The sequence below is a fragment of the Triturus cristatus genome, chromosome 3_1, assembly GCF_964204655.1.
Source record: "Triturus cristatus chromosome 3_1, aTriCri1.1, whole genome shotgun sequence".
NCBI classification, from domain to species: Eukaryota; Metazoa; Chordata; class Amphibia; order Caudata; family Salamandridae; genus Triturus; species Triturus cristatus.
The window spans coordinates 405942847-405966522 of record NC_140583.1 but is presented as its reverse complement, the minus strand read 5'-3'; the positions used below and the strand labels follow the sequence as shown (position 1 = coordinate 405966522).

At 45.0% G+C, this 23676-nt stretch overlaps 1 protein-coding gene and 1 long non-coding RNA gene across 4 annotated transcripts in view; one reads left to right on the top strand and one right to left on the bottom strand.

Annotated features, from left to right (window-relative positions):
* Window positions 1–3494: 3494 nt before the first annotated feature.
* The window catches only part of LOC146860335 (uncharacterized), a 108593-nt gene continuing 88411 nt past the window's right edge, over window positions 3495–23676 (bottom strand). The window contains exon 4 of the long non-coding RNA XR_014978812.1: window positions 3495–3632. This is a non-coding gene — a long non-coding RNA (uncharacterized LOC146860335). The remainder of the gene's footprint in view (window positions 3633–23676) is intronic.
* The window catches only part of DMXL2 (Dmx like 2), a 2034639-nt gene continuing 2026742 nt past the window's right edge, over window positions 15780–23676 (top strand). For 2 of the 3 annotated variants that reach the window (XM_085644194.1, XM_085644192.1), the window contains exon 1: window positions 15780–16203. In XM_085644194.1, the coding sequence (XP_085500320.1) occupies window positions 16117–16203 (87 nt within the window). In that variant the 5' untranslated portion in view covers window positions 15780–16116. The remainder of the gene's footprint in view (window positions 16204–23676) is intronic. The other variant, XM_085644193.1, reaches the window with a different exon arrangement.

Below are 23676 nucleotides of genomic sequence, written 5' to 3'. Positions count from 1 at the left end.
CTGCGAAAACAGGAGAGTAACTCCTTCACTCCAAGGGAGATTCCTTCTTGCTGTCCTTGATGCATACAGAGTCCTTGTGACCCTAGAGGATGCACGGCTATGGATTTTGCTGAGTCTTTGTAGAGACCAGGGACAAAGTCGCAGAAGGAGCCCTCCTACTAGTAGCAGTTTTGTCTTGGTTCCAGGTGAAATCCAGCCGCAGAATCCAGTGTCCAGCAGCAGAAGTCTTTGGAAGAGTCTTGCAGAGGAATCCTGGTCAAGACGAATCTTGGGTCCCACCCTCAGGGGGGCCCTTAAGTAACCCAAGAAGGGGGGTGGACAGCTTCTGCAGTGACCCACCTATCAGAGAGGGTCAGGGACGCTACTCTGGTGGACTGACCAGTCAGGTGCTCCCAGGGGCCTCTGCTTATCTTGCTTTCAAGATGGCAGAATCAAGTGGCCCCAAGGGGAGGAGCTGGACAGGACAGAGGTCACACCCCTGTCTTTTGTGTGGTCTCGCACCAGAGCAGGAGCTGAGGGCTCCTGCACTGAAGTAAACCGGTTTATGCAAGAAGGGCACCAAATGTGCCATTGAAAGTAGTTTGGTGGTGCTCAGAATCACTCCCACCCTAGCCCAGAGACACCTAATTCAAAGGAGATGGAATGACGTCCCTCCTTCAAGGGAAATACTTTGTTCTGCCTTCCACTGCCTGAGTGAGGCTCATCATCAGGAGGGCAGAACAGTATCTCGGGTCGGCGACAGCACTGGCTTGCACGTCGATCCATGGTATCAGGCAATTAACACTGAAATCGGTGTAGTTGCATGATTTCAACATGTTTGATACCAAACATGACTATGTTCAGGGTAGCCATTATGTAGTTGGACATCCTGTGCTGAACAGTGTCCACTACATAACTTAAGATGGCTTCCCCGCACTTACAGTGCCCAGAAATTGGAGTCTGGGATTTGTAGAGGTGTCTCTACTCGTGTAGGGACACCCTCAAACTTAGGACCATGCACCATGTCCTTGGGCTGAAGGGCCTACCTTAGGTGTGACTGTAGTGAAAGAGGCACTCTTGTGGTTTGGTACCCTATGATGACTTTCGACTACCATCATTTTTATTGACTTTAGTGTGTTATTTTACGCTAGCCTGGATATATGAGATGGTCCTGTATATGCCTGTTTCTCATCTTTCTTGTAATCTTGCTGTGTTTCAGTGGGAGCTGTCACGGAGTAGAACAGTCTTGCCAAGAATAGAAGGTGTGGGATGTGCATTTGAAAGCGTGAGAGGGACAGAGAGGTGTGGAATGTACTTTTTGGTTTCGAAGTGCAGTGCTGTGAGCGGTGTTGCACACATGTGCTTGGTGTTGTATATTGAGAGATAAAGTATGTGATGCTATAAGCAGTTGTGCACAAATGTGTATTGTGTTGTACAGTTGTGAGAATTATGAGTTCTTACTATTGGCTTTGACATGGCCTCATGTCATCCTTTTTCCTGACTTTGCCTCGCTTCAGTTTTTCTGCGTGCACAGCAGTGCTTGCAAGTTGTTTGGGTTATTCACATTCAAGGTCTTTCTGTTTTTCTGAGCAATTGCTTTTGTTTAATGTACTCTGGAAGGCTTTGTGGGAGCTTCATCGAGTTAGAGGCTGGAAGATGTGAGAATGTACAACTCTGTCTCGGAGTCAAAATACGGGAGCTTGGCCAGCCTCCGTCTTGGCCTTGACACAGACTGGTACAACCAGCTCGGTTTTTTCTAATGAGGTGAGGTTTTCTAGAAGCTTCGTCTTACATTTAGTAATGGTATTTAAGCTGGGAACCTTCGAGGGCCAGGTGGAAGCTCACCACAGAATAAACGTATTGCTGTTTAGGTGACGGAATTTGAGTCCTGATCAAACTCCTTCCTGGGCTGGTGAAGGGCTCCCCAAGCTTGAGTTGGCAAGGATGTTCTCAGAAAATACACAGGATGGCAATTAGGACGTTTCAATAAGAATTTATTGGTCCATTGACAGCCTTTTGTAAAACATATGTGCGGCGAATATCAGGAGACAGAAGCATACGAAAGAGATTGCCAGTACCAATATAGTGAATAGTAGATACATTTCTACCATAGTACTAATAAGATGAACAGAAACAGTTCAGATAAAAACAGTAGCACTTGCATATTCCTTAAATGCTCGCCCTAAGTAATTGGCTGAAATGTACCTAGCCTAACCTAGGTGTATATGTGCATAGATATGTGTATCTGTAGCCAAGAAACCCCAGGGGATGAACCAGCCCTCACCTGGTGGTTTAGAACGAAGGACCCCATCTCTGCATCGAGGATGACATCCTGCAAGGGATGTCAGACTGCTGCTTGTCGGAGATTCGGCATGCAGGGCCCCAGTCTCAGCTTGGAGGAATTCTCCTCTAATTTGTAGGGGGGGGGGGTGAGGGTCTTTTATACTAAAGTGATCACTCCAGGGTTTTTTCTAGATTCTATCTGTTTTTACAACAACCATTGATGTTTTGAAAACAATCATAAATGTTTTGAAAACAATCACCAACGCTTTTCTAAACAAGTGTGATCATGCACAGCTGCTGTTGGCCAAGGATGAAAAAAAGTGGAGACCCTTATACAGAATAAATCTGCAGTACCTGGGGACATGTTTATGTACGTCAGGTACAGGGATTCTGATAGAAGACTAAGAGCCTGGTGTTGAAGAGACAGGAGCAAATTATTAGGTAAAAGCTCACCTGTTTAGAATCGTTATAGTCGTGTGGATGGGATGTTGTATGTAAAATGGAGTATACATGACAGGGCTATCCCAAAGGTCATGACAACAGCATATTGTTTTTGTAAGCTGCACATCATGACAACAAGTTACAGATAAAAATGTCACAAATGGCTGTTTTTTCCTGATCATTTTCATTATTTTTTTTAACATGTTCTTAGAGTGTACCTAGAGAAATCTGCAGAAATAGCCCCTTGCTGAATGCAAAATTGTTTCCACTTTTAAAAAATATAGGGTTTTTTTCTGGATCACCCATGGATTTAACACCTGTTTGCATCACAAACTGCGAGCAAGATAAAATCCCAAATTTAGAATAAATGGACATTCTAGAAAAATGCAAAAACTGTGGTAAAAAATGTTTTTTGATACAACTCTGCTTGTTCCTAAAAGCTAGGAAGATAGTAATCCCAGCACAGAAAACCTTTCATTGTTGCCATTTTAAGAAAACAAAAGCATACAGTTTCTTACACAGCACTTTATTCTCATTTTTTACACAAAAAAACTAAATTTAGCGATATTGTGGCTATATTTTCTGTTCCCTCCGGATGAATCTTCAAACCTTGGGTACTTTGAAAAAATATATTTTTGAAAAAATGCAGAAATTTGGCATAGGATAGCTTTTGTTGGAAAAAGGTTAAATTTTACACATTAGAAAAAGCCCTTACACTGTTATCGCCCTCATGTCAATGTCCAAAAATTGAACAGTATGTAAAATCACTGGTCTCAAAGGATTCCAGAATAAGGAAGGTGCACACGATGCGGAGTCAATAAATCAGGCCAAATGTATCCAAAATTGCTTCTTTTTATTAAATTAATTGTAAAAACTGGCACACAGCCAACGCGTTTCATTCCCGTTTTCCAGAGAGAACTTCGTCAGGGCTGTAACAATTATAAACAAACATAACGTAAATACAACGTAACAACAACACAACGAAAATAATAACAAAACCACAACTCAAAGATGGCCTACATAGAACTACAATTATATAACACATCAATACATTACAAACAAATATATATGCACAATTACACATTATTCAAACATGTATATATTACATCAAACAAATAGAAAATCAATTCATATTTCCAAAAGAGAAAAAAGAAAAGCAAACAAATAATGCTAAATCAAAAAACCAAACACAGTACCTACATTAGATAAACATATACATAAAGAGGAATAGAGGTAAAAGCCAGGCAGCAACCGTAAGCGAGAGGGGTAACCATAGAAAAGAAGAGAAAGGGGAGGGGGGGAGGCACCGCGTGCCGGTGAAAAGTTTAAGTAAAATGAAATTGTTCTCATCTTAAGAAGTAGTACGCTTAGAGAAGACTATATGAATTGTGAAATTGTATAAAATATATACCACAGTCACTATGCAAGGTGCAAGAACAGGGGCAAACTTATTTCTCACCTCAAGAACATCTGGCTTCGGACTCAATATGTAGTTTCTAACGCTATAAGTAAAATTTCAAATCACGGTAAGCATCAAATCAGAAATCGGCATGTAGTTTAAAATATATATTAGAAGTAAAAAATAATAAAGACCAATACCGTCCCATGGATGTCAATCGACAAATATAAAGCAATTTGCTCATATCTGTAATACAGATAAAGGATCTCCTTAGATCAAATAGTCTAAGTGCTCCACAATGTATCCAATGCCCATATAGTCCAAGAAAATAGGCTCCATGAGCCTCACAACTCATACATATACCCCGAACTCACCTCAAATACAGGAAACACCAAGATCATTAAATCGGGTATATTTAAATGTAAGACCACACGAGTCCAAGGATAGCTCCCTTTCCCAGAGGGTTTACAGTAAATGATTCATGCTGTCAAGTCTGTTAACCCCTTGTATGCCCATGACGAGCTGGACTCGTCATGGAGCACAGTCGCGCTGTACCCATGACGAGTCCAGCTCGTCATGAGGCATTCCCTAGGGAATCCCTCTGGTGCGGGCACCAGAGGGATTCCCTTTCTGCCAAAATAGCCTCTGGAGCTGGGGATCCACCCACTAGACACCAGGGAGCGGGGAGCGGCCCCTTGGGCAAGGGCCTTTGCTCCCCCCAGTTTATTTTGGGCATTATTTTGTCTTTTTGCCCCCCATGGGGTGCAGATGGAGGCAGTAGCCCCCAATCTGCCCCCGGGGGGCTAAAAGCCCACTAGACACCAGGGAAATTTATAAAAAACAACAATAGGGGTGGGGGCTGCCAAAACGGTCAGGCCCATGCCCCCACCCCACCCCCCAATAATCACAGTCTTTCCGCCCCCCCCCCCCGGGGGGCAGATGGGGCATTGGCCCCTAATCTGCCCCTTCGGAGGGGCAGAAAGCCCACTAGACACCAGGGATTTCTTTTCTGTTTTTTTATGGGTGGGGGCTGCCCGAAACTGGCACACCAATGCCCCCACCCACCCACCACCATTACAGCCTTTCTGCTTCCCCTGGGGGGCAGATGGGGCATTGGCCCCCAATCTGCTCCCCCGGGGGGGCAAAAAGACCACTAGACACCAGGGAATTGTAAAAAAAAAAAAATAGAGGTGGGGGCTGCCCAAAACGGGCAGGCCCATGCCCCCACCCCACCACCCAATTATTACAGTCTTTCTGCCCCCCCGGGGGGCAGATGGGGCATTTGCCCCTAATCTGCCCCTTCGGGGGGGCAGAAAGCCCACTAAACACCAGGGATTTTTTTGGCGCAATTGTTTTTAGGGTGTGGGCTGCCCGAAACCGGCACGCCAATGCCCCCACTCTCCCCCCCACAAAAATGACTGTCTTTCTGTCCCCCAGGAGGCAGATGGGAGCTGTAGCCCCCAATCTGCCCCCCCCCCCCCGGGGCGCAGAATGCCCACTAGAAACCATGGATTTGTTTGTTTTATTAATGTAGGGGTAGGGGCTTCCCAAAATGGCCATGACAATACCCCACCCCACCCCCAGAGAAATTCCAGTCTTCCTGCCCCCCCCCCCCGGGAGGGCAGATGGTGGCAGTGGCCCAGTAGGCGCCAGCGAGTACGCAGGCTTTTTTTATGCGTGGGGGCTGCCCAAAATGGTCATACCAATGCCCCCACCCCCACAAAAAATAGCCACAGTCTTTCTGCCCCTTTAGGGGCATATCGGGATGAAACCCCCTTCCCCGATTACCCCCAGGGCGGCAGAAAGCCCACTGGGCTCCGATTTTTTTTTAACAATGTGCATACCTGTGGATTTTGGGCCTAGCGCAGTTGGCACGTAGGCAAACCTAGCAAACCTGTACATTCTTTAAAACTAGACACCGAGGGGAATCCTGGATGGGGTGACTTCACTGGCTCTCACCAGGTTCTGTTACCCAGAATCCATTGCAAACCTAAAAATGTGTTCAAAATAACACATTTTCCTCACATTTCTTTGTCGGAAAGTTCTGGAATATGCGTGGGTCCACAAAATTCCACCCACCCTGCGTTCCCCAAAGTCTTCAGAGAAAAATGGTACTTCACTTGCGTGGGTAGGCCTAGTGCCCGCGTCAGGCAAGGGCCCAAAACCTATTGGGGAGACATCAAAATTACCTATCACAAAACAACCTGATTTTGCAAAGGGGGTCCTATGAGTTTTTGGCCCCGGGATTGGCGGCCACCTAGGGAAACCTACCAAACCCACACATTTCTGAAAACTAGCACCCGGGGGATTCCAGGGAGGTATGGCTTGCATGGATCCCCCAACGTTTCCTTACCCAGAATGCCCTACAAACCTCAAATTTAGCTGAAAAAATCACCTTTTTCACACATTTTTGTGTGGGAAAGTTGTGGCATCACCGGGCTGACACAAATTTCCTACCACCCAGCGTTCCCCCGGGTCTCCTGATAAAAATGGTGCCTCACTCGTGTGGGAGGGCCAAGAACCCGCGACAGGCAAGGGCCCAAAACGTATTAAGGCGACATGAAAATTGCCTACCTCAAAATGACCTGGTTTTGCAAGGGGGGTCACCTGGGTTTTTGGCCCGGTGCTCGGTGGCCACCTAGGGGAACCGACCAAAACCACACATTTCTGAAAACTAGACAACCGGGGGATTCCAGGGAGGTATGGCTTGCGTGGATCCCCCAACGTTTCCTTACCCAGAATGCCCTGCAAACCTCAAATTTAGCTGAACAAATCACCTTTTTCACACATTTTTGTGTGGGAAAGTTGTGGCATCACCGGGCTGACACAAATTTCCTACCACCCAGCGTTCCCCCGGGTCTCCCAATAAAAATGGTGCCTCACTCGTGTGGAAGGCCCAAGTACCCGCGACAGGCAAGGGCCCAAAACGTATTGAGGCGACATGAAAATTGCCTACCTCAAAACGACATGGTTTTGCAAGGGGGGGTCACCTGGGTTTTTGGCCCGGTGCTCGGCGGCCACCTAGGGGAACCTACCAAACCCACACATTTCTGAAAACTAGACACCCGGGGGATTCCAGAGAGGTATGGCTTGCGTGGATCCCCCAACGTTTCCTTACCCAGAATGCCCTGCAAACCTCAAATTTAGCTGAAAAAATCACCTTTTTCACACATTTTTTGTGTGGGAAAGTTGAGGCATCACCGGGCTGACACAAATTTCCTACCACCCAGCCTGTCGCGGGTACTTGGGCCTCCCACACGAGTGAGGCACCGTTTTTATCGGGAGACCCGGGGGAACGCTGGGTGGTAGGAAATTTGGGTCAGCCCGGTGATGCCTCAACTTTCCCACACAAAAATGTGTGAAAAATGTGATTTTTTCAGCTAAAATTGAGGTTTGCAGGGTATTCTGGGTAAGGAAACGTTGGGGGATCCACGTAAGCCATGCTTCCCTGGAAGCACACGGGTGTCTAGTTTTCAAAAATGTATAGGTTTGCTAGGTTTCCCAAGGTGCCCGCAGAGCTAGGGTTCAAAAACTACAGCTAGACATTTTGCCAAAAAAGGGTCATTTTTCACTGCGAAATTGAGGTGTGACCATGTTGCGTTTTGCGCCGTTTCCTGTCACGGGCACTAGGCCGACCCACACAAGTGAGGTACCATTTTTCTAGTAAGACTTTGGGGAACGCAGGGTGGGTGGAAATTTGTGGATCCACGCAGATTCCGGAACTTTCCACCACAGAAATGTGGGGAAAATGTGTTTTTTTGACAATTTTTTAGGTTTGCAAGGGATTCTGGGTAACAGACCCTGGTGGGAGGCAGTCAAGTCACCCCATCCTGGATTCCCCTGGGTGTCTAGTTTTCAAAAATGTATAGGTTTGCTAGGTTTCCCAAGGTGCCCGCAGAGCTAGGGTTCAAAAACTAGAGCTAGGCACTTTGCCAAAAAAGGGTAAATTTTCACTGCGATATTGAGTTGTGACCACGTTGCGTTTTGCGCCGTTTCCTGTCGCGGGCACTATGCCTACCCACACAAGTGAGGTACCATTTTTATCGGGAGACTTAGGGTAATTCATATTTGTAAAGGAACTGTTATTATCTATTGACTTTCGATGCATTTCTCCCTTCCAAATGAAAGATATTGTGTAAAAAAGAAGTCATTCTAAAAAAAGACTGATAATTCTCATGCTAGTATGAGTATTCCCAATTTCAGAAATGTGCAAATATCTACTGTTTCTAAACTCTATATTTTGTTCCCATTTCAGAAATACACAGGTGTCTTTCATACCGATTTTTCCATGTACACATTTTTACAGAATAATTACTATATACCCGGTACATAATAAAAAACCATTGCAAGTTGCTGCTCAGTTTTTGGCTCTGGGTTCGTCGGGTTCTTGGTGAACCTACAAGTCCTATATATCCCCACAACCAGTAATGTCCAGCGGATGTAATTGTATATTGCTTTCAAAGAGCTGTGATAATTAGAAGAATGTTACAGGTGAAAACGTTGACACAAAAGGCTGTTTTTTTCAACTAATTTTCAATTTATCCTATATTTAACTGTTAGTTTCTATAAAAAAACCTTGATGGATATACACAAATGACCCCTTGCTGAATTCAGAATTTTGTCTTCTTCTCGAAAATGTATAGCTTTGCAGGATCCATTATTGCTTTTGTAGCCATTTCTGCCATTAACTGGAAGGAGGTCAAAAGCACAAAAAAATAGCAAAATTAGGCTATGTCCCAGAAAAATGCCAAAACTGTGTAAAAAATGTTGGGTTTCTGGCAAAAGTCTGGTATCCCCAAAAAGCTGGGGAAATGGTGATTTCAACCCCACAAACCCTTTTTTGATAACATTTGCAGGGAAAAACCCAGATGCTTTTATTTGCAGCCCGTTTTTCCCATTTTTCCGGAAAAAAAAACAACTTTGCTGTATTTTGGCTCATTTCGGTGACCCCTCTAGGAGAATCCACAAACCCTGAGTACCTTTAGAATCCCCATGATGTTGGAAGAAAAGGACGCAAATTTGGCGTGGATACCTTATGTGGTCAAAAAGTTACAGGGGCCTCAGCGCGCACTACCCCAAATAGCCAAAAAAGGGCGTGGCACAGGAGGGGAAAAGGCCTGGCAGCGAAGGGGTTAAAGAAGAGAGTAAACAGTAAGGACATCAGTGGTCTCAAAGGGTAACAAAGTGCAAAATACATTTGCCTTTAATCTACTCCTCCCACAATTCTACCCTTAAAATTAGTTGGATCCCGCTTCGTCCCTGGGGCAAACTGTGAACTGTGCTGCCGCTACCCCTGGAGGGGCCGTGTTTGCTGTTGCTACCACTGCTGTGGCTGAGGAAGGTTGCCGCATGGGACTCCAGCTTCCAGGAGTCCGTGCGTGTTCTCAGCTGTACCGAGGCCCGCCCACCCACCAACAAATACTCATAACACCTCGCGGAACCCGCTGCCGCGGGTCCCGCTTCGTCCCTGGGGGCAAACTGTGAACTGTGCTGCCGCTACCCCTGGAGGGGCCGTGTTTGCTGTTGCTACCACTGCTGTGGCTGAGGAAGGTTGCCGCACGGGACTCCAGCTTCCAGGAGTCCGTGCGTGTTCTCAGCTGTACCGAGGCCCGCCCACCTGCCAACAAACACTCATAACACCTCGCGGAACCCGCTGGCGCGGGTCCCGCTTCGTCCCTGGGGGCAAACTGTGAACTGTGCTGCCGCTACCCCTGGAGGGGCCGTGTTTGCTGTTGCTACCACTGCTGTGGCTGAGGAAGGTTGCCGCACGGGACTCCAGCTTCCAGGAGTCCGTGCATGTTCTCAGCTGTACCGAGGCCCGCCCACCCGCCTATTGGTTCCTGCCCCCTTCATTTATCCTCGTTAACCGCTGCGCGGGACGCGCGCGGGACGCCCAGGACGAAGCCCGGAGAAAGGGCGGACAGTCTGTGACAGTCCGGGACAGGAGGGGGCTGGAGGTGGCTGGGCCGGACCCAGTAGCGTGGGTGTAGCTCTAAGGTACTCAACCACTACGGTTGCCTCAGTAAGATTGTTGTGCCTCCCACCGTTGTATTAACAACTGTGACCTTTATGGGTTAGCCACCAGTTTAAGAGGGGGTGTGGTAGTGGGATTGCGTTTAAACGTCACTGTATGGTACCCCGCCTGTTTTGTCTGTTGTACCAGGTAACAGGATTAATTAGGCTGTTTGGTTGAGTTTACTATGTCTAAAGCGAAAAACGCCATTGTGACGGCCACCATGGACAATTATTTGGTTAAAATGGTGGATAAAATCAACCAAGAGCGCCGAAAGTCCCTGGGGCGCGTGGAATCCCTTGATATAACTTCCCCTTCATCTATTTTATCTACTTCCCCGTTTAACCCTCCCCGGCCGTCAACAACCCTAACCACTTGGATAGCCCCATTTTGGTGGTGCTTCCAGACCAAGTTCGTTCAGACGGTTTAAAACCTGGGGCTGCTATAGACCTAGAATCAAGTCTGGTTGGACATCCAGATCCACCGTTACCTTGTCCAACGGCTACGAGATCGCAGAGAGCTTTGCGTGCATGTAGGAGTAATAACAAGAATGCCCAACTAAAGCGGGGGGCGAGTCGCTCAAATAAGAGAGTGGATCCACCTTCAACTAGTGCTGTGGGTGACTTTAATCTAGTATCGGCCTCTACCTCGGCCACTTTAGACAGTGAGCTATTCGATCTCTTAATCAGTACCCTAGATGCTAAGTTTGACTTAATTGTCAAACCTCTATTGATTAAGCTTGACTTGGTTAATGCAGAAGTAGTTAGACTGGGAGGTATGTTGGAATCATTTATTAATCCCAGTATAGGTCACCTAGCTAAGGATAAGGATACAGGAGGCCATACCTCCAAGAGCGCTAGAGAGATTACTCCCACGGTTATGTCCAATACCCATATGCCTTCTCCAGAGGGTCTTTGTGAGAAGGTATCCATTGTTTCTAACCCCCCGCTGAGAACAGGTCGAAATTCTTTGTCTAAATCAGCCTCAGGGAACCAGGTGGCCCATAGTAATGGAAAAGCTAAAATGTATGTCAACTCACAGCCTGATTTACCACCGGACTGCGCACCTTATGTGGCAGTCCTAACCAATGTCCCCCCAGATAGAGAGACCGGATACAATAATACATATAGTGAATCCCATGCCTCTTTGAAAAATAAGACTGTGGACTGGCTTCATCGGGAGTGTGGTTTCCCAGTAGCTCTAGCAGATGAAATTTTAAGTACCAGAAGAATTAATTGGATAGGTAGCTCGCGCAAGAACTGTGGTGGCGATTGTATAGTTGTTAATTTTAGAAATCCCCAACTCGCCTCCACTGTTCTGCGAAGAGGCACTTCTCTCCCCTACCGAGATAACGGGATTTCCCTTCGTCCCCTAGGTTATTTTTATAGGCATTCATATAATCAGCCTAATTCCGATTACATTAGGGCGGGGGTTAGAGACTCGAACCTGCACACTACCTTTAATGTTGCTACGTCCAATAGATTTCAGTCTCTGAGTGGACTGGATTCCAACGATTGACTGGGTCCTGTCCAGAAGAAATTAAGGGATGAAGCTGTTTTTTCAGGAGGTGAGGGAGGCGATGTAATATTGGGGGTTTCCGACCTTGTGGGACCAAGTGCTGATTGTAGCCCTACTGTTGATCCCATTAATGACAACAGACGCTGTGAAGACGGGAGGTTGGTCTCTGATGATCGGGGTGGATATTCTTCCCTTATTAGTGTTCCTCACGGTCACAGCAGACCAATTTCTTTGAGCAAAAATTCTAACCTCTGGTTATGTTCAATTGCTAGTTGGAATGTAGCAGGTCTCTTATCCAAGGATGCCTGCTTGGGTTGGTTGGAGTTTATCAATGCTTTTAACATTATTTGTTTCCAAGAGACCTGGTGCATGGATCTAATCAATTATAATGGGCTTGTTTCTTATCAATTACCAGCTGTGGCGTCACCCTTGGGTAGGGCAAAGGGTGGGCTCCTGGTTCTGATCTCAGTGGAAGTTCCCATTATTGTCAAAAAACATGTATTGGTTGGGGTTCATTCCCAGATTTTATGGCTTTATCAGGAGCAAGGGAGAAATATTCTTTTAATAAACTTTTATAACAATATATTTGATAGTACCAGGCACCAGGTAGTGTTAGCTCTTGAGACCGCTTTGGCTGACATCATAATGGAGTTTGATATTGATTTTGATTATATTTGGGTGGGAGATTTCAACACTGCTGTTTGTCCCCTTTCCTCCCAAAGGGTCTGTGGATTTAATGATAGTTTAGGAGATGATGATCTCCACTTCCCCCATAACAACTATGGGGATGCTTTGAATAAAATCCTGACCACTTATGACCTGGAAATTTTGGTTAACGCGAAAAACGCCTCTGGAGAAATAATCCCCACCTTTACGGGAAGGAATGCAAACACTGGTAATAGATTTTATTTGCATATCCTCTAGTCTTAGTTCATGGTGTTTGACCCCTGTGGTCGTGGATAATGCGCTTAGCGATCACAATTGTATCACCATTGAGACAATTCTTTGGAAGGCGAAGCATGGCCCTAACATTTGTACCATTGCTAATATTGAACCGTTTCGACCGAATGGAACCAGAATTAGATGGAAAGGGGATAAAGCAGAGCTTGTGTCAAATTCCATTGTCTCAAGTTGTTTGATAGAAATCACTACCATTTTAGAAAGTGATGAGATTACCGATGAAATTGTGCATAATTTTACTAACATCAACCATACTATAGATAATAAATTTACCAAACATGGAAAGGTCAAGCCATTTAAACAAAAGGGGTGGTTTGACCATGCTAGTACCATCGCACTCAAGGGGCTTAAAGCCGCTTTGGCAGCCAAGCAAAGAGATAATAGAGTGGTTAGAGAGCTTAGAGCCACCTATCAGGCTGCAGTTAAACACAGGAAGTCTGAACTAAGGCAAGAGGCATGGGACAAATTAGATCAGGCAGCGGCTACTTCTGATTCCTCTTTATTTTGGGACACGGTTAACTGCCCGTTCCTAAAGGATGATAAGATGCCCGAACTGACGGCCAACGTCAGTGAGGGAAACTGGGTCTCCCCCTTCTCTGTGATCTTTGATTCTGATAGACAGAGGGGTGTGCATGAAGATGATTGGCCTATCATCCCCCTGAACATTTCTACAGCCGAAGTACAGGGAAGTATTATTGCAAGCAACGGTGGGAAGGCCCAGGGGCCCGATGGGGTGCCAATCAATTTGTATAAATTAGTCCCTGAGTTGTGGGGCCCGTTGTTAACAAATGTTTTTAACGCCGCAGTATGCAATGGAGTCCCATCTACCTGGGAGGAATCCATCATCATTCCTATTTATAAGAAGGGACACAGGGGTGACGTGAAGAATTATCGCCCAATCTCCCTTCTCGACTCCTCTGTGAAAATCATGAGCAGGGTGCTCTTGGTCAGGTTGGAAGAGTGGGCCGATTCTAATAATATTTTGGCTAATTGCCAATACGGTTTTAGGAAGGGACGAGGGACCATTGAACAATGCCTCAACCTCGACCTTTTAATTGGGAAATATACGAGGGCTAAGAAAGGCTCTCTCTATCTCTGCTTTGCAGATTTGAGCAGTGCCTTTGATATGGTGGACCATAACATTTTATGGGCCAAACTGCTTGATATGGGGGCACCTGAGGGCATCGTTTATTTCCTGGCACGACTTTATTCCAACCTTAGTACTAGTGTTCGTTATGGCCCGGGCGGGGAGCGTACCCCTAAGTTTAAGATTAGGCGTGGTATAAGACAAGGGTGTGTTCTTGCCCCCCTACTCTTTACCCTTTTTATTAATGAAGTCGATTCTGCCATGAAGACGGTGGTGGCAGATGCCCCGAAAATCAATGATTTTAACATCCCGGTATTACTTTACGCGGACGATGCCGTGATCCTGTCCAGGACTCCCATAGGCCTTCAACGTCTGATGGACAGGTTTTCTCTGTTCATCAAGGAGAGAAAGCTGCTGATCAACAAATCCAAAACCCACATCATGGAATGTGGTTTGGGGCGTAATAAACCCCATTCCTATTTCATTGATGGGCATAAGGTGCAAACGGTGAACTCCTTTAACTATCTTGGCATCAATTTTACTAAGAATGGTTGCTGGTCCAGCGAGATTGCCTATGTCCGGGCCAAGATGGCTAAATGTGCACATGGGGTGTTCAAGTTTGCTAGTAAAATTGGGGATAAACGGATTAAAGACATGTTAACAATTTATCAAATGAGATGTCTTTCGATTGCCCTTTATGGTGCTGGCGTTTGGGGTCACTCCTCGGCTCGGAGTCTCCAAGTGGAGGAAAATCTCTTTCTTAAGAGACTTTTGTGTGTGCCCATATCTGCCTCTAACAATCTGGCGCATAAAGAGCTTGGGATTCAACACCTCTCAGACCAAATTACCTTAAGACCATTAATGTTATGGCGCGCCATCTGGTCGAAGGAAGAGACTTCCCTAAATAGAGCCATCATCCGAGACTGTTTTTTAACTGACGACCACTTGAAGATTCCCTGGATTAAATTTGTTGTCAATAGTTTTCTAGAGATCTATGGTTTTGATATCAGAAAGGACATGTATGTTGCTTCTAGTTTGTCTAAGGGTGAGATGAAGAACATCTCTATGAGCCATAAATCAGAGAGGCGGGAGAGGATTGGTGGCAATTCTTCTACATGTATGCTCTACGGAAGATATTGTGAGACTGTGGGCTATCAACCGTACTTGAGCTATGTCACTAGAGCTTCCCACCAGTTTGTTTTAACTAGATTAAGGTTGGGGATTGTGCACCATTTGGTGGCCTTCCCCTGTACAAAAAAATATCCGATTGGCCCATGTCCATGTGATCATACTTCCGCACAAAGCACTATGCACTTTTTACTGCTATGTAAATTCTATGGTAACTTTCGCTCAGCCTTCTTAAAACCTATTTTTATGAAGTATGGAACTCGAAATGTTCATGATTCTATGAAGTTGTTTTTTAATCCCCACCCTGATGTTTGTTTTTTTACTGCTACCTTCCTCCTAAAAGCAGTTAAAGCAAGGACCAGCATGATATTTTAACTGTCTTTTTTAATCTTGTATTCTGTACTGTATATGGTTTTATGACCCCCCCCCCAGCGCCTTGAGACCCTACGGGTGAGTAGTGCGCTATACAAATTCCATGATTGATTGATTGATTATTTGTTGTGTGTATGTATGTGCTTTTATGGACTTTGTGTTTAAGCTCCGAATAAAGCCTAATGAAATGAAATGACACCTTGGGCCAAGTTCGCGCTATATAGAACTGCAAAAAAAAAATACACGGGCACTGCCTGACGCATAAATGCATGTTCGCAGGGGAGTAGTTTTATCGTTAAAAAATTGCTAATAAGACAAATCATAAGTAGTTGCAGGTTGGTGCTGCTTCGTGCAGTAGCACGTTTTAATGGCTATGTCGAAAATATATGAATAACGATACAAGAAACATACACAAACCCACCACCCATTAACATACTGCATGAGTTGAAGAGCAGCTACAGTTACAACTGTAGCGGGGAAAGGGCAGGCTCTCTGGGATCCGTCAGCCAATGAAAACGCAAAAGCATTTCTCTCTGCCAATCCTAGGCCACTGCGTAATCTGCGGCACCCCTATCCATTGAACATAGGGCAAGAATTGTGATAACGAATCCGAGGACACGCTGCTGTAGCCGAGTGCTGCAGCCAATAAACAACTGAGAGTAACTCCCACAGCCGATCTCAGGCCACCGCACTTTTCCCATATTCCAAGGATTATGTTTCCGTCTACTTGATTGGCGGGTCTATTGAGGTGCTATTGCTCTGGTCCTGTTCACCATAATTACCGTAATCACCGGACAAAGGACGTCCGTTACAGGAGAAATAACGGACAAGGCATTATACTCTATTACGGACAGACCATGGACATTGTAAACAGGTGGTCACCTTAGAAAGGACGCGCTGGATGTATGAATAATTGAAGATCGCCATTTCCTCACCATGCACCTGCACCAGGTCCTCACTGGCGCCGTAAACCCCGGAGACAATTGCTATTCCGTTGGTAGCTTCAACGACACTCCTTTCACGGTAAGAAACAGCTTGCACCTCGCTTCAGGGATTTCCAATATGTAACAGAATAGCTTCGCTGCGTGTCTGGGACCGTCAGTTCTCCGGTGAGCTCAGGGTTATCCTTCCACTAAACGCTGCAATACCTTCATTGCCATCATAGGGGGGGGGGTGCTTATAGAGATGCTACTAGACCCGTCCCTGGGCGAGTTTTAAATGCCGAGGCGCCGTTACCAGCGCACGGTTGTTAGATATGCCCTGGTGGTACTTGACCCCCAAGCGGCTGAAACTGCCCTTGCGCGATTTGGAGAGGATATCAGAGTTGCCGTAGCGGCAGACTAAGATGAAGCTCATGATGCCATTTCACCCATACTTTTTATATATGGGTTTGCATTCGCACCCGGCATATTTTTTTTTATTACAGCTCAACATGCATCAGATAGATGCAGGGTTACAGCGCCGCAAGCTGCCGGAGAAGTCTTGTAAATATCCATAGGGTTTGCTTGAGTAGCCCTGTTCCAGACCGTAGTCTGCTTGAATTAAGCTGGCTCTTGGCATATGGTCTTCTAGCCCTTCCCTGGCATCGCTTTCCGGGGACCTTTGCATTTCTCCTGGCACTTAACCCAGTGATAGTTGCAAGTGATAATTAGATACACTGGCATCGAATCAGGAAGTTTGGTGCTAGAGTTAGTGTCTCACAGACTCCTGAAGCTGCAAATTGGCCTCGTGAGATGCACAACACCTTCAGCTAGTTCTGACTTTTTAAAGAATAGCTTTGTGGGACTTGTAGTTGTACGTTTTCCAATACAACTATGGGCTTAAAATCTCTACTGTGTAAATGTTGATATAAAAACAAAAGAGCAGAACCAGTGGAAGGTGTGTAACGTGATACGAGGCCTCATTGTCAGCTGTGTTGACTCATCAGATCTGGCCGTTTTTTGGATGGATCTTCTCACCCTTCAAATTCATAAGATGCTAAAACATCGCAGATACCAAAACTTTAGCGGGACTTTACGGTTTAGATAGCTGTCCTGTAACCAAATGTGGTAGGTTGCTAAAGCTTCCATGAAACCAAAGTAACGGAAATGTCAAAACGACCCTTCCATTTCCCCGTAACTCTATAAGTCTCCCAAAACATGTTTCCTGTAAGCGGAATATCTTGAGAAGAATTTTCTTTTCGTGTCAGCGCGTTTAAGGCTTGCATGATTTTTCCAATTACGTCTGTTCTTTGCAAATTTAAATGCTAATTGTGATATTGTTGTCTTCAGCCCTGTTGTTTGGTCTATATTTTAAAACATGACCTACCATTTTATCCGGATTCTTTCACAATATCCCTTGATGTTGAAAGGTGAAATTGAATATTGCTTTCTGTAAAACAAATCCATATGGACTCCTTTGCAGTTAGTTTCTGCGAAGTTGTGCCCTAACGTTATTTCAATGATACTGAATATTGTTTTCCAGCGTGCTACTCGTATCACCATGAGTTACGATCCTTAAACTGCTGGAGTACATTTGTTACTGCAGTCTGTTACAGATCTGAGGCACACTGCAGACCTAAAAAAATGGTGCATATTTGCGCAGTCTCCTATTTGACACAAGATAAGAAAAAAAGGCGCCTCTAACGCAGGAGCTGCTACGGTATTAAAAGGTGAAGGCTGGCCTGCGTCTTCCTCCGCCCCCGCGACATCTGTTGATACTGCATGCTGAAGGGTTGTGGCGACTTCTGTTGCTCTTCTGCTGATTGCTGTGATCGGCTTACTCTCAGGAGGGTTGTGAAGTATGCATTACCCATGCTTTGCTGTTGTCGGCTGGCTATTTATGCAGTATGCACCCGCTGGTGCATCAAGCGATCGTGACTGATGCCTTCTATTTTTATTTAAATTAATTAAACTCCTTTAAACTTGCTTCACTGTTTTGGTGAGCTGCTATATCAAGTCTGACATTAAGCCATGATCTTTTGATTTTTAGTGAAATTATGTGTATAATATATTTACTTGCAGGGGAGGCTTTTAGAAAGGGACCCTTCATCTTTTGATCAGTTGTCATTCACATTTTCTTCTAGCCTCCTATAGCCTATAAAAGACCCACTCCCCTTCACCACGGAAAAAAGGTTTGAATTAGAGCCTTCCTCTAAAAAATGGCAAAAAATTGAGGGAGGTGAGGGGCACGGGGTAGGCGGCATGGACTACGAGATAATTGTAGGGCCCCTTTTCTGTAGTTCTTAAGACTTATAAAAGAGCAAACACATCAAACAAAAACGGAATTGACCAAAAAACACAACTCCGCATAATTGGGGTGCTGTGAGCCCCTTCCACTCCTGGGCCCCAATGTAACTACACCTGCTGTAAAAATGATAGCTGCAGCCCTGAAATGTAGGCTATCTCATCTTCTTCTTTCACCCCTTCCACACCATGCCACACCATCACTTCACTTCAGTCTTGGAACATGCTGTCGGTCCCTTTCCGAGAAAAAGAGCTCCTGCATGGTGCTCCCCTTTTTGCTGTAACTGTGCCCTGTGCTGACATGCTAGCAAGGAGAATATGCCTAATTTTTGAGGTAAGATTCATAATTGTGATTCAGAGGGCCCTTCAGAACCCTGAACTGTAGTGCAACTGCACCTCCTACTGCCTTATGGAGCAGGCTATGTCCATCATTCCTCTCTCTCTCGCATCTCTCTGATGCCCAAACCAAGGTGTCTCTTCTGCTTCAATTTTCTTCTCCCTTGGGCTATTGCTCCAAGGTCCAAAGCAACACTGGTAGAATACGTATTCCATGGTCCCCTAATGCAAGAAAGAAAGGATAGTAAAACAGCCTAATTCTGCAGCACCAGTGATAACTAAAGCTCCACTCTGCTCATTCCTTGAGCCCAGCAAACCTAGGCCTGATGCCCACAAAGCAGGCTTTCTACTGCTCTTTGAAATACATATATATATATATATATATATATATATATATATATATATATATATATATATATCTCCAGCAGTGTCCCGGGGTGCCCACATTGCAGTTGACCATGTCATGAGTTATGTAATATGTGAGGTCATAAGCAGTGCTTTGTGGGGGCGCGTGTTATAGTTAGCTTAGCTAACTATAACAGCTGAATTTCTCTGGTTTTGTACAAGTAAAATGTCAGATTAACTGAAATGTCCCTCTAACTTTGTTTTTTTCAGTAAATTTCCAATATTTTTTAAATGCCAATTCCTAACTATACCATCCATGAAACCTGTGGTTATTTCAGTGAATTTCTAAGGTTTTTAAATGCTAAATTCTAACTATAACGTCACTGAAACCTGTGGTTATTTTCAGTGAATATATAGGGTCTGAACAATGACGAGGAACTATGGGCCCATTTGTAATGAGGTCCATGTCCCTTGAGTGGTCAGACAATGAGCCATATTATGGATTATAGATATCCCATGGCTACACTGTAGTTATGAGACATATAGTTAAGCCATTTCCCCAAATTATGTTATACAGTTACCCAAGTGGGGCAAAGGGGGAATATCTGCTGCTACTCTGTGTATCCTCCTTCTATTTGCAATTTTAATAGTATTTTGACTTGACTGCTTTTTATCTTTATAATTTTGTCTCCTGTTTTGCCTTATACTGTAGATATTTATCTCTATAAGGAAGTAGTGTGTGTTCCTGTATACTTTTTGTCGTTCCCTCTCCTCTCTGATGGAACGAATAGTTACAATTGTATATCTAATTTTGAATCGAGGATGACCTAGCCTCCTCTTTTGCATTCTCCACTTAAACGGGAGATCCGCTTGTCTTTGACTTTGAATGCCCATTCAGGGCTCGATGGCTTAGTGAAGCACACATTTTATTTAAAGATGGCTTCATATATGACACCAATACTCAAACAGTGAGGAAAAATATAAAAAAGAGGAGCAAATATTTGTTTTCTCTTTAAATACTGCTTAAACATAAATGAGTATTTGTGAGATTGGGAATTAAGCTGCCATGTTCCATGTACACTGAGGACGAACAAACTGTTTATTACCTCTTTTAAATAATGCTGCATCTAATGTTTAGATGGCCGGCTCGAAAACAAAGCATTAAGCATATATTGAGCCATCTTCTATGTTTACCATTTTCTTTTACTTGCACTTTTTACTTCACTTTAAAAATGGTGGCACTTTACTAAACAAACTGACATTGACAAAGCCAGAGCGTCAAAACGCGCCTGTCAGCGCTGAGGGGGGGGGGGGGGGGGAGGGTGGGGTGGTTCTACATGATTTAAAAAAACATTTCTCACGGACTTAAGTGTGCTCCTGTTTTGTGTCAGCTGACACAATTTTGGCCTTCGACTGTGAATGCTGTGTAACGTGGCTCACCACTGCGTAACTGAGGCACCCAGGGTGTGTGGGTGCGATGACGGTGAACCTGTGTGTGTGTGTATATATATCTAGCACCCCCTCCCTCTACCCACTGCCACCCTGGTACTTGGGCGTTGTTCCTTGTGCAGCAGGGGTCCAAAGGCTAGCAAGGAAAATGGGCCAGACACCCCTTTTCATAGTAGGGCAGGTTGGAGGGGCTCCTGTGCTGTGAAGAAGAGGGATGGATAAAGAGTTAAAGAAGAAACATGCATTCTCACAAGGGCGCCTTCTACCTGAAAGAAATGAAAATTAGTGTAATTGGTTAATCACCCAATATAACGGCCGCTTTGAAGCCAGTATAGACTTTAATTGATGGAGTAACATGAAGCTTCATAGTGAGAAATATTTTATTCTTTTTGTGAAGTAGTATCAGCGGAGTGTTCTAGCACAGGGGCTCCAACGTGTTCTGTAATAAGAGATACTTATGTTCAATAAAAATCATGCCAAGCTACTAATAATTTTAATGTACTAATAGTGATCCTGTCAAAACAGATTACGATGATCCCCTCAGTGCATCAGGCTGACTTCCCAGCAGGGAAAAGGCTTTATTAATTTGGAATACTTCTATATGGATAATACATAACGGATATATGTTCAATGTCCCTGGCCCCAAGGTCATAATATTAATGGTAAGACTCCCCAAAGCCTCCTCATTTATCAGTCAGATATCGACTTTAAATATATTTGGAAATCCAACAATTTTTCTCTAAACAGGTTATGAATAAACACATTTTCGTCCTACTTTTCCGGTTTAGTTTACATGTAAGTATTACGCAGTCAAGCAAAATCATATAATTTAGTAGGCTTCACACAGGAGAGCTACTTACAGGTAGCAGGAGACCTACCAGCAACTCGCAAGCTATTAAAGATACCTGCTCTAGCATGTAATTTTTAACCCCTTTGCTGCCAGGCCTCTCCTCCGTTCCTCGGCTTCTATTTTGGCTCCTTGGGGTAGTTTGCGCTTAGGCTCCTGTAACTTTTTTTTCCACATGAGGTATCCATGCCAAATTTGTGTCCTTTTTTCCAACATCCTGAGGATTGTAAAGGTACCCAGGGTTTGTAGAGTCCCCTGGAGGAAACCAAGAAATTAGGCAAAATACAGCTAAATTTTGTTTTGTTGGGGGGAAAATTTGGAAAAAGGTGCTGCAGAAGAAAGCACCTGTTTTTTCCCCCTGCAAATAGTATCAAGGAAGGGTTTGCAGTGCTAAAATCACCATCTTCAGCTTTCAAGAACAGGCAAACTTTTGTCAGAAAACCAACATTTTCTACACAGTTTTGGCATTTTACTGGGACATATCCTATTTTTTGTGCTTCTAACCTTCTTCCTGTTACTTGTAGAAATAGGTGTGAAACCAATAATGGATCCCGAAAAGCTATACATTTCTGTAAAGTAGACACCATTTTGAATTTAGTAAGGGGTCATTTGTATAGATCCTTCAAGATTTTCCTATAGAAAGTAACAGTTGAAATGATAAAATATTGAGTTAAACAAACCGCCATTTGTGTCTACATTTTCACCTGTGACTTATTCCAAGTATGGCATATTTTTTAAAGCAATATACCGGTAAGTCCACTGGACCCTTATAATTGCGGGGCTTTATAGGGCTTCTAGGTTTACCAAGAACCAGAGGTAACTAGAGCCAATAACTGAGGTACACCCTGCAATGTATTTTCATTGTGTTCCGGGTTTACAGCAATTCATTTGGTAAAATATGAAGAGTGAAAAATAGATATCAAGGAAACCTATGTATTTCCAAAATGGGAACAAGCAATGGAGTTAAGAAGCAGTGGTTATTTGCACATCTCTAAATTTGTGGGTATGTGAATTCGAGGGCATTTTTCAAAATTACTTCTTTTTTACACACTGTCTTACATTTGGAAGGCAGAAAGGCAACTGGTAGTAACACTTGTTCTACTGTTCTGTGCTTCCCCCTAGTCTCCTGATGAAAATGATACCTGACTTGTGTAGTTAGGTCTAGTGCTTGTGACAGAAAGCTGCCCAAAACGCAACATGGACAAATCATATTTTTCCTCAGAAAGTGGACCCATTTTTAGGTCAAGCCTAGCGTGCATGCGCAGCTCTAGGAAAACGATCTCTTGTAATCACTTGTGACTTTTCACATGCTCGTGCGTGTGTTTTTTTGGGGTATTTTTTCTGTTGGGCTTTGCGTACGTCTTTCTAAAAAAGACAGCACGCAATTGGGCAAAGGCGGGTGCATGTCCCACCTTTCCCAGGAAATGTATCCACCCACAGCCTACGGCTTGCGGTTACGAGCAGGGGCGCCATCTGTTTTTAATTAGCGCATTCCCGTTTGTCGCGCTTGTTTCTTCCGCTCTCACTCCAGCCGCCATCTGTTTTTTATTAGCGCGTTCGGGATCGCCTCGCTTGTTAGATCAGGGTATCTCCCAGCCTTCACGATGAATGAGGGCTGCCCGCGGCCTGCGGCGTCTGAATGCTACCTGGCCACGTCTGTCCATTCACAGCCCTGTTCCTGGTGAACGGCCTACCCCTCTGGAACCGGGCATGAGAGGTGCCTGGGTGGCAGCGGACGGGGGAGAATCGCTGTGTTTGGTGCGCCGTCCACGCACACAGCTGCATGCTACTCGAGTGGCCGCGGTAACCCCAGCTCCGGAGCCGTTTAAGGCTGCACAGATCGCCACCTCCCCCTAGCAGCTGATTCTGTCTCTCCATCTGTGCTCAGTGTCCACTGATCCCAGAAGCTGGGGGTCCCAGCAGCGTCCACTGCTGTTCCTTTCTCCTCACTGCTGCCTTCGGTGATACACTGTGTAAGCAAGTGACTCGGTTCCCAGAATGGCCTCCTGCGCTGTTGAACGGCAGCTTCCTCTGTGCAACCAGATACCCCTCTGCCGGTGTTCTTGAAAGGGATGCCTCGCAGCGCACATCGTGTATTGCTCTCACTCCGTGCACATCTTTATGTAAAGGTGAGACCCTCAGGCTCCCCTGCGCCCCACCATCCTATCTTCAAACAGGTGCACCAGGGGCCTGGTGTTCACCCACCTTGTGCAGGAATCTGTGCATGCAGACCGATGGGTGTGTGCCTTCCCCCGCCAGCAGACCAACAAGGATCATCATGCACATGGGTAAACT